Below are 10,755 nucleotides of genomic sequence, written 5' to 3' on the forward strand. Positions count from 1 at the left end.
AAATTTTAAGCAAACTTTTAAAATGTCGCCAAAAAAAAAAAAAAGAGAGATGAAAACGCGACTAGGTACGTTTCCATCTAATTGCGGAAGTGAATCAGTCAGGCAACACAAAGCGTGATATTGTCACATTGAACTTGGAAATTTCCCCAAGTTTTGTGCCTCTGGTAAGGCCCAGACCCACCAGTGAACAGGAGCGATCCTCCAGTCCCACCCAGCCTGGACTGCCTCTTGCCAGCTGCAGTTCTCTCCTCTGCGCTGGAGTTCTGGTCTTTCTCAGAGTTTCTTGTCCTTGGTAAGACACAGACCAACCACTGGATGGGAGCGTTCACTATGTTACAACTTCTTCTGCAAATGTGTTTCCATTTCTTCCTTTAGCGGATTGACGTTTTTTCAAAAAAGTCAAAAGCCCACTCAAGCAAACGTAAAAACTTTTTTTTCTCTCCGCAAAATCAGGAAAATTATTTCAAATCTTGCTGTTTCTGTCTACTGTTTCTGATGCGACACGTCAAAATGTGTGTTAAAAAAGCAACAACCGTGCAAGAACATGCTCACTCCCAAGAACAACTGAGGGTGTTTTCATACCTGAAGGTTTTCTTGGTTCGATTGGGGGACCAAAATTGCAACATTTGCTGCATTTCAGCTGCCTCACTTTCACACTGCTTTGTGTCAAACCAACACAAAGCAACCTGTTTACCCTGTGGTGGTCAGACTCCGTGTGAAAACGAACTCTCGTGCTTCTTGAACAACTCTCGCACAATTGGAGCCCGATGAATCCTGGCATTGACGGTTTGGAAAATACCAATCAGGAAAGAAAAGTTTCACTGGCGTAGCGAGTGAATCTCCGTATTTCCAGCTTGTCAGCTGACCTCATTCTTTGGGCCGAACCGAGGCCTGACCAACAGTAGCAACCTCACATCATAGCTACTGCCCCCACAGGCTTGCACAGTAGGAACTTCACTTCATCTCCGTGGAACAGGGTAAATCTGGACTCATCTGACCTTCTGGCTGCTCTTCCTTTCACTTTTTCTGTTGTTGTTTTTTTCTTTTTTTTTCTTTTACAGTCACAGGAAATCACTGTCAGCACTATGGCCTATATAAACCAAAAATAAATACTCAGAAAAGGATGAGCACACCTTTAGCAGCTGTAAAACGCAATTTTACACTTTTATAGGGACTCAACAAACGAGATGCGCTGCGTTTACGATGATGAGCCCTAGAGGAAGTAGAGCTAGCACATGTCAGAAAGAAAAACAATGTTTCTCAAAATATACTCACTATGATCAAATCAGAGAAGTTAAAGTGGTTTTGTCGTCTCTAAGCACTACTCCGTGTCCGCTGATAGCAGGTTTCTTATGGATTTCCTCATGCACAGTTTGCAATAAAGACGGTCACAACCATCTTGTTGGTATATCTCTCACATTCCCTGTACGTTCCAGTTCTCTTATTGCTCTTTATTTTTGCAGGATGAGCAAATTGTGGCCGTTAGCATATAGTAAAAAAGCTTAATAAACTGCCTAAGTGAACTTAGCCGAACTTTTAAAGTGACATACCACAAAATTGACACAAAAAATCTAGATATTTCCTTTGTTTCCCACAAAATTGATGTTGACAATCCAATGTTATCTGGGAAACGCATCTATTACTTTCTACACTTTTGTAAAAAAGAATAAATAAAATTAAAAACTAAAATAAATAATAAATACACAAATTAATACATTTTTTATTATTATTTTTGTTACTGGCCTGACCTGTCCACCGCAACGAAATTTTTCTGGAGGAGCCACTGCACTTGGATTGACCTTTATGCCGCCTCCTGATCTTATCAAGATTCTAAATCTCGTGGAGATTATGGCATACTTTCTGATGACGGAAAAGAAGGAGTTTAACTAGGAAACCATGAGTTACATGGGTCTTCATTTCGTTATTCAGCAGGAGTATTGCAGTTGTTTTCTGAAACTAGACAGCCACAGACAAAAGCATAATCTGTTAGGATAGAGGGAAAATAGTCAAACATTTCCATTTTTGAGCGCAAAACCGGCAGAGCAGAAGGTATCTGAATACAAAATGTTGAAATTTATGTGATTTTTCTGTTTTTGACATTCAAATAGAGCACATTTATGTTTGGGATTTCAAAACATGGGAAAGGTTCTTTCGCAAAGGACTATTGCAAAAATCAACTTCCAGTTAAGTAAAAAAAACCAACTTGTGCTCGAGTTGCGTTTCACGCCGGTGCTGCTGGAAGTGGCCTCTGTTAAACAGAGTCAACTTTTTTGTTATTATTATTATGTTATTAACTCATCAAAAACATACCGGGAGTGTTGCTTCGACTCTTTCCCGCATGTTTGAGAAATCTTCTCCATGGCAACCATTCAGCGGCGCAAAACACTTGGGTAGACCCAGCTCCGCCTCCGAGCTGAAGTTTCCAAACAACCACTCCTCCTCTAAGCTCCTTCAGACTAGCCAGCTGCAATTAGCATACTTCTGGTAAAACTTTGCATCTAAACGTTGTTAAAGGATTAACAGAGGAGCCGTGTTGTGATGACTTCCGGAAGGCGCTGTTTCAAAAGTAGCAGGAGTTTCTTAAAGAGACAGAGGCCCAATTTCAAGGTGTTAAATTACAACGTCAGATTTGTTTTAAGTCATATTTGATACAACTGAAGGCAACATAGTTACTTGACTGTGTTGTAAAATGGCACAATGTGCCTGGAAAACACATAATACTGCCTCTTTAAAAGTGAATACATCGTACGTTTTTTGAAAAATATTTGAATGAATACTAAAGAAACATTTACCAGCTGTGTACTTGCTTTGTTTGTTGCATTTTTAAAAATTATTTCAGTACTTTTTCTGTTTCTATTTGAGACAAGCCAGTCGTTTTCATGTCTGAGGTGCGTTTTATTGGATTTTTTTTACGCTCCATAATCTAAAGGGCAACCTCATATTCCAGAATTAAATATTGATCCCAATTCCTTTGCACCTCTTTGTCTCCTTCTGTAGGAAGGGGGGTGGGGGGCCAGACGGTGCAGAAGGAGCACACCCATTGGCTGTGAACTTGGGTCCCCCTCCCACCTCCACCCCTCTCTGTCTCTCCCCCTCTGCATCAGTCCCTCTCTTTTGGCTATCCATCCTTATCCCCACCCTAACCCGACGATCACACACACGCACACACACCCTCCCTGCTTCTAGCTATGTCTGCAAGCGTTCCTATGGCAACTGTCGCACTGCCTGCCTAGCAACAGGCTTTATCCTTTCATTGGGAAAAAAAATGAGGGGGGAACAGAATAAGCATAAGAGGGGGATGTTGGGGTTGCAGCTTTTTTTTTTTTGTTGCTTTGGGTGTGTGAGGATGGTGGCGTACTAGCAGCGTGTTGCAGTGGATCCATTGAATCACTCCATCCTACACCTGCAGCATTAATCATGCTTAAAACCCTCTGATAGAGATTTTCTTCTATTATTAACCATATAATAGTGCATATTAAACTGATTAAATTGTTACATAATGTATCACCCCCAAAAATAAAAACGGCTTATTAGACTGAATATTCTGCATTTTTCTTATATAGTTGCAACCTATTTATAGAAAGGAATCTGTTTTTCCTGCATCTATATTTTGTGGCTCTATATATTATCCTGAAAAGAAATTCCTCAAAAATAATGCCACCTTCCCAAAGTAATGGGCAAAGTCAATTTTTCCCAAAAGTGATTTTTTTATCCCCCCCCAAATCATATTCTGGCAAAAATTGACTTAGGCCATTATGTTAGGGAGGTGGCGCTATATCATAAATATATATATATATATATATATATATATATATATATATATATATATATATATATATCTCCTTTTACTTCTTATTTGTCAGCATATGTTTATACTTTAAGTGGGAGTTCTTTTCTCAGTCTTATTTTGATTAATGAGATTGAAAATGCTAATTAAAAAATAAATAAAATTATTTTTTTGCCACTCAGATACTGGTGCGCCGTGGCAACGCTAAAGGGAACATCATTTGCTGCCCTCTGCTGATTGCCTTGAGACATTTTCCTCTTCACCTTCGAGGTTAGGGTGGTATGCAATCTGGAATTTTCTGTTTAAGAGTGAAGACTGTTTAAAGAACAACAACAAAACAGATCAGATTTGTGTGGGAGCAGGCAAAAAATAATAATTGATAGTTTGAGAAACTTTCCCAGAAGTCATTGTTCACACCATCCACACAGACTCTCCTCCAGCTGGTGAAAATCAATGTCTTCTGTTCTGAGGGTCTGTAATCGGGACGGTTGAGTAACAGCAGACACTCATTTCTGTCTTTGTCTGGTTGGCAGTCGGCCCGCATCGCCTCCTGCAGAGACTGTAAACCTGCCAAGTGTGCAACCTCTCCTCACTTCCTGCGCCGGTCAGCCAAAACCTTTACCTCTACACAGCATCAGAGACTCTCGATCTGGTTCATTCTTTCAGGGTCGCTGATGCCTATCGAAAGGGGTCAGACGGCGAGGCTGAATAGAAACACGATCCCGCAGTGTGATCCTTGTGATCGATTCACCCTCACGACACAGAATATGTCAAATCCGTTTATTGTTTTTAAATATGAAAATGCACAGAAACACAGTGGAGACTGGATCAGATGGTAACAAAGGAATGGGTTAAAAAAACAACAACAAAAACAGTCACAAACAAAAACTGTACAAGTTGTGGTGTTTTGTCCCGAAGCCAATATTTTAACGCGTAACAAGTCGGAACAAACCTGAACAGAAATGTTTCAGAAAGCCTGAGGAACATGTGACTTGTGTTTTGCTTTCTACTAGTTAATGATTTAATCTCATGGTGCATTCGCTGCTTGTGTCTGTTTGTGCTTTATAGTCCTTTAATAAGAGCGTTAAATAAAACCACCTCAATTACTTCTTCTACCATCGGCGGTGTCAGGTGATAGTGTGAAGCTGTCATTGACTGCCTTTCCATTGACCTTGTAATTGCGCAGATCGAAATTATGAAAATCAATTTCCTTACAGAAAACGAGCCAATTTAGGAAAAAAGCTATCTTTTAATGGCAAAATGTTTTACCGTTATGATCAGGTGTTTTTTCAATTTGTATATTTTGCAAAACTGCAGTGGAAAGGCTTTTTTCAACATCACACGAGTCGTGTGATCAACAGCCAGATGTTGCTACTGCCGGGAAAGATGAAGAAGACGACAGGAAGTGATGACAGGATGATGTTTTTGGATGGCTTCTTGCTCAAACAAACTTCTCCACTGCGCTTCTTATTTGATGGAAACGGCAAATAGTGTTCTTTCGACATTAGCGAAATGCCGACAAAGTTTGGCGCGCATTTGTAATATGAAATGCGGCTCGGTTTGTGATATGTGTGTTGTTGGCCGTGACAGTGTTTTACTTTGCGTACACCGACAGATAAGACTCACATTTATGAGCAACGGAGACGGGACGGTAGATCACAGCAAGTTGTTAAACAGCAGATAATACGAGTGTTTAAAAGACGTAATATGTCAGACTGGGTCAGTTCACCATCTCACCACTTCGTACCCATACTGTAGCACATGTGGTCATTATGTCCCACCCTACCATTTCATACCCATAAAAAAACAGCAATCGGTACTCAGTTAATTCAAGAAAGTTAAGTAGTTTTGTTTGTAGTTTCATAAATTATGAAAAGAAAGTCATAAAATGCTAAAATTTCACGTCTAATTTACTTTATTTAACTTTACATTATTTCCTGAACTCAGATTAAGACCTACAGTTTAGGTAAAATGAGCCTAAGCAACTTTCTGTTGATAGATAACCTCATTTTCTTTTAGTAAACATCAAGTAAAAATGAAAAATAACTTTAAATTGTTGAATCTTGTGCAAAATAACCCCCAGGTGGATACAAATTAACAAAACATCCTGCCATAGAAGACACCATTTTGTACCTGATTTTCCTTTTTTTTTTCCAGGTATGAAATGATCCAAAACACAATGGCACGAAATGGCTGTGAGGCCAAATGACGCAACACTCTATGCTTGAGAACAACAGAGAACTATTTAAACATGAAAGTCTTTCTGAATGCCGGGTCAAGCCCTGTATTGCTGTTTTTCTCTCCTAAATGTCCTTATAAGTCTGTGCATTAGCAAACATTTAACCCCCTCGGTCCGTCAGTTGATTTTGGACATGAGCTGCTCTGTGAAAAGCTTCTTCAGCTGAGCCACCTCCTCAGAGAGGGAGCTTAGCTGAGATTTCAGGTAAGTGTTCTCATGCTGATACTGGACGTCGCTTTGTCCGGGCATGGGAGGAGAATGGAGGTTACAGCCGGCAGTAGAAGTACCGTAATGAAGAGTCTGTCTCTCCTTCTGGCATTCCTCCCTTTCCAATTGCTGGACCCAGGAGCCGGGACAATGCCCCGCTCCTACTTCGCCTCCGCTCAGCCCTTTCCTGGTCTCCCGAGGGCTGCGTCTTACGCTGGCATTGTCGCAACCGATGTCGAGGCCCTCCCCACTCCCGGGGGTCTTGAAACGTAGCTTGTGTGGAAGGTTTTTCATCCCCTCAGCTTGGTCCGGCTTCCCGACGGCGAGTGCCGCAGAGTGGTGGACATCGCCTGGTGACTGCTGGAGGTCATAACCCATCTCTTCCACTCGGTGCGGTGAAAACTTCCCATGGTCGCCAAAGCGTTCGTCGAAAAAGATGGGGCTGCCCACGCTCGACCCTCCTGGCGTAGAAAACCCAGAGTCCTCTGAGATGTTGCCAGCCTCTCTCGAGCTCCTGGTGCCTGACTGGCCTAAGTGGTTGTTGGGATTGGAGCTTTGAGGGCCTCCATCACCTCTGTGGGGATAATATTGGGGAGTGAGGTTTGGAAGATTGTGTTGAGGAGCTCCAGCAAGCGGTAGAATCTGTGTGTTGGATGGATCTTTAATCAAGCCGAAGCGGAACTTCAGAGCCAGGAGCTCTGCCCTAAGCCGGGCGTTCTCCTCCAGCAAAGCAAGCACCCGGCTCTCCAGGACTATGTCGTTCACCCTCCGCTTCTCTCGAGAACGTTTGGCCGCCTCATTGTTCTTCCTCCTTTTGTCCCAGTAGCTTTCGTCCTTTTTGTCCTGGGGGATGAACTCACGCTTGCGCCGGGCGGTGGTGGCAGCTGGACTCTCTTTGCGCTTGACTGCAGAGGTGCGACCCAGCAGGGAGCGGGCAAGCAGGTTGCTGGAGGTCAGTATGGACACGGCTTCATCCGTGAAGGACAGAGGACCCTCAGGTCCGCTGGAAGGCGCCGCACCGGGCGAATCCACTGTCCGGAGAACGGTCAACTCCTGCTGGCCCATCACACCCTGGGACTCCTCCTCCAACATCATGCCAGGACCTGAGTGGAGAACAGCTGAGGGCTGAATGGACTTCACTCAACTCTCAGAAACTCTTATAGCTGAAAAATGCTGCAGCACTGCCACCTAGTGGTAAAAGAAGAGAATTGTACTTGTTATGCAAGAGTCATTACAACACAATATTATGTAACCCTATCACATCTCTGGAATAAAATAGGAGCAGCTTGTACCACCTCCTTACAAACTTAATTACGTGTCCAATATGAGGCAACACTCAGATATAGTCATCACCCAAACTATTTTTTGGGGGAAGGTGGAATTCACACAACCCTGATCTCCATACAATAAAATAAAATCTATCCATATATTTTGCTCTTTAAAAAAATTATTATTAATATATGTTTTTTTTTTTTTTTTTTTTTTTTTTTACAATTGTAAAAATCCACGTCCATCATTTCGAGCCTTTACTGTAAACCAGGTTAATTGTTATCGTCAATGAGCCAGAATCACGTAATTGCTGCGCGGCTTCCGGTCGGTCTGCGCTCATCGCGCCTCTCCGTCCGGCGCTGCTGACCCACATGTCTCAGTAACAGGAACATACCGATCTTACGTCGCGCCACTTCTAACTATACCTGAACTGTTTTCGCGCCTCATCGCTGAAATCTGACACATTTCATCCGCAGATTCGCTCCGCTCAAACCGGTTAAAGGGCGCAAGGGAGAGAGAAAGAAACGGAAAAAAACACAACAAAACAATAAAGTAAGGCGTTTCAACTTTTTGAAACAGCGCAGAAAAAATAAATAAATAAAAATTCAACGCAATTTTGTTTTACGCTTGGATTTAACTTTTACGAAAATGTCAATGAATCATCAAGTAAAAAGTGAAGGTTGTTGAACAGAAGATGTCTGAGTGAGTCAAATGGCGAAAACAAGAAGCAACCTACCTGACTTCAGTGTCCAGTCCTCTCGGAATAACGTCCTCTTAAATCCTATATATGTTTTCCCCTCCCCACTCAGAAAGAAACTGCTTCCTCTTGTCTTTCCACCCCGGTTAAATAAAGCAGACTCACTCACTCAGCGCAGTTACTTAATATTATTATTCATCGGCGTGGAGCCGGAGCGCCTCCACTCTGCTCTACGTGGAATGCCGCAGCTCCTATTTGTAACGAGCAGTTCACCTCGGGTCGGAGCCTATCCTCGCCTGAACCAGCGGGACCCTGCGTGTGTGTGTGTGTGTGTGTGTGTGTGTTTCTGAGTCCGCCTCCATCCCGGACCCCTCGCTCCCTTTCATCCCCCCCTCCCTTGCCCACCCGTCCTATCCACGCGCACATATCATACCCCTCATCGTCGCCATCATCATCGTCGTCATCCGACCTCACACGCCACGCCCACTCTGATAATCCTGTCGTAACAGTTAGATAATTTGGCGCCCCTCTCTCTCTCCTCTCTCCCTCTCTATTAGAGTCGACCGAAGAGGGAGAAAGTGGAGCCGCAGTCTTAACTTTTCTTTTTTTTTTTTTGTTTTGAGTCTTTCTTGTCCTTTTCTCACGGCTGAATCCGTCCGACTCAGCAGGTTAGGACTTCTCACCCGAAAGAAACCAAACTGGCTAATTTGTTGTCTAAACAGAAGAGCTTGACCCTCAGGGGAAACGTACTGACCGAACCTGGTCGGCAAAAACCAGGTGAAATCTGGAGCTTCCGGAAAGACGAGGATGTTTCCGGAAGTGACTTCAATACATGGGAAACGTGACAGACCACCTGTTTAGCACATCGTGTGATGCAAGGCTTCCTGTTGCATCACCATTTTATGGTGCAGGAGGTTATTGAAATGGGTTTATTAGGCCTGATATACATGGAGCAGCAGTTACCATATTTGTTGGCACCCTCTGGTTTTCAAAAGACTTAAAATAAGTAAAGCTACACAGTTAAAAAAAAAAAAAAGAACATCAATATTTTTGGTTTATTTATTATGTCACGGAGAACAAAAATGTGGGTGATCCTTTTCCAGTCTTATTTTCACCCTGTTATTCATACATTTCGAAACGCCAGAGCTCCAAATTAAATATTTAATTCAAAAGCTTTAAATTTAGTTTAAACAATCCCGACATTTAGCTTTCAAATTAAATATTTAACTAGGAAACTAATTAAACTAATTAGCAAATATTTAGCTTGCAAACCAAATATTTAGTTTCAAACTAAATATTTAATTCCCAAGCTAATCATTTAGTTCGTAAAGAAAATATTTAGCTGCCTAACTAAATGTTTAATTTGAAAGCTAATTATTTAGTTTACAATCTAAATATTAGCGTACAAGTTAAATATTTAGTTAAGAAGCTAAATATTTAACTTTCAAAATAAATATTCAATTTAGGAAGCTAAATATCTAGAATGCAAACTAAATATTTAGTTCCCAACTAAGTCTGAGATAGATATTTAGTTTACAAATATATATAGTATATAGAGGAGCCATGTTGTGATGGCTTCCTAAAGGTGGAGCTTCAGTAAGAGCAGGAGTTTTTAAAGAGACAGAGGCCCAATTTCAGGGCGTTAAATTTCAACGATAAGTTACATACAACATTTTCATAACAACCGAAGTTAAAATAGTTACTTGATTGTGCTATAAAATGTGGTTGGACAACACATAATACTGTCTCTTTAAGAACCTTTCATCTTTTTTTTTTAATGACATTTGGCTTCTTTCCACTGGAACCTTTTTACTGAATGAGAAATGCTTCCTGCCTGGCCGAGCGATTATTCATAAGCACTAGTTTCATTTTAAATAAAAAATTGGATTGCCCAAATTTGTATTTATCAATCATTAATTTCTGTGTAATAAAAGTAGCAATGTCATTTGTAAATGAGTGCATATAGCACAGATTCACTACTAAGGTAAAACAAAGTGTGTATTCGTCAGTCGGTTGCGTTTATCGGTTGCTCCCTGTGGTTCCAGCGGCTGACCGGTTCAGACTTAGCGCAGCAGCTGACCGTACCTCAGTGTTCAAACAGGTAACTCTTCCTTTAGGACGGACGGCGGCGACACGTGAGTCGGAGCAGGTCGAGAGTTTTGACCGTAAGCCTTAACTGACCTCCCTTTTTTTTTTCTCCTGCAAACATTTGTGCAGCATCCCTGTGTGTGCAAGAGACGGTGAACTGAAGGGACGTTATTATATCATACATGTAAACTCGCTGAGCAAACATGCCCAACTTGATACACTTTGAGCCCCTCGGCCCCGAACTGTTTGGTCACCTATGTTTTCTGATAGAGACTGAGGCCACTGCCTACCATCACAGTGAGCCTGAAGCCAGACTCTAATGTGGAATTTTCCACCTAAAAGCTGCAGCAAAACTTTAATAACGTGGCTTAATTTAGGTGAATTGTCTTGGTTAAGAAAGTACAATGATGAAAATCAGTGTTGTGAAAAATAAAAGACGACTTTTTAAAAAAAAAAAGAAAATTTATT

At 41.7% G+C, this 10,755-nt stretch overlaps 1 protein-coding gene across 3 annotated transcripts; it reads right to left on the minus strand.

The window, feature by feature from the left end:
* Positions 1 to 4,553: 4,553 nt before the first annotated feature.
* On the minus strand, positions 4,554 to 8,567 carry LOC102221048. 3 transcript variants are annotated; one of them, XM_023349515.1, is made up of 2 exons: positions 8,239 to 8,567; positions 4,554 to 7,336 (listed from the first exon to the last, which is right to left on the minus strand). In XM_023349515.1, the coding sequence occupies exon 2, from the start codon at positions 7,326 to 7,328 to the stop codon at positions 6,144 to 6,146; it is 1,185 nt and encodes a 394-aa protein (XP_023205283.1). In that variant the 5' UTR covers positions 7,329 to 7,336; positions 8,239 to 8,567; the 3' UTR covers positions 4,554 to 6,143. The 3 variants fall into 3 exon arrangements, with proteins under 3 accessions (XP_023205283.1, XP_005802847.1, XP_023205282.1); XM_005802790.3 differs by having other exon boundaries at positions 4,554 to 7,421; positions 8,239 to 8,566; XM_023349514.1 differs by lacking the exon at positions 8,239 to 8,567 and adding an exon at positions 7,928 to 8,232.
* Between the last annotated feature and the right edge of the window lie 2,188 nt (positions 8,568 to 10,755).

Source organism: Xiphophorus maculatus, chromosome 16 (assembly GCF_002775205.1).
Source record: "Xiphophorus maculatus strain JP 163 A chromosome 16, X_maculatus-5.0-male, whole genome shotgun sequence".
NCBI classification, from domain to species: domain Eukaryota; kingdom Metazoa; phylum Chordata; class Actinopteri; order Cyprinodontiformes; family Poeciliidae; genus Xiphophorus; species Xiphophorus maculatus.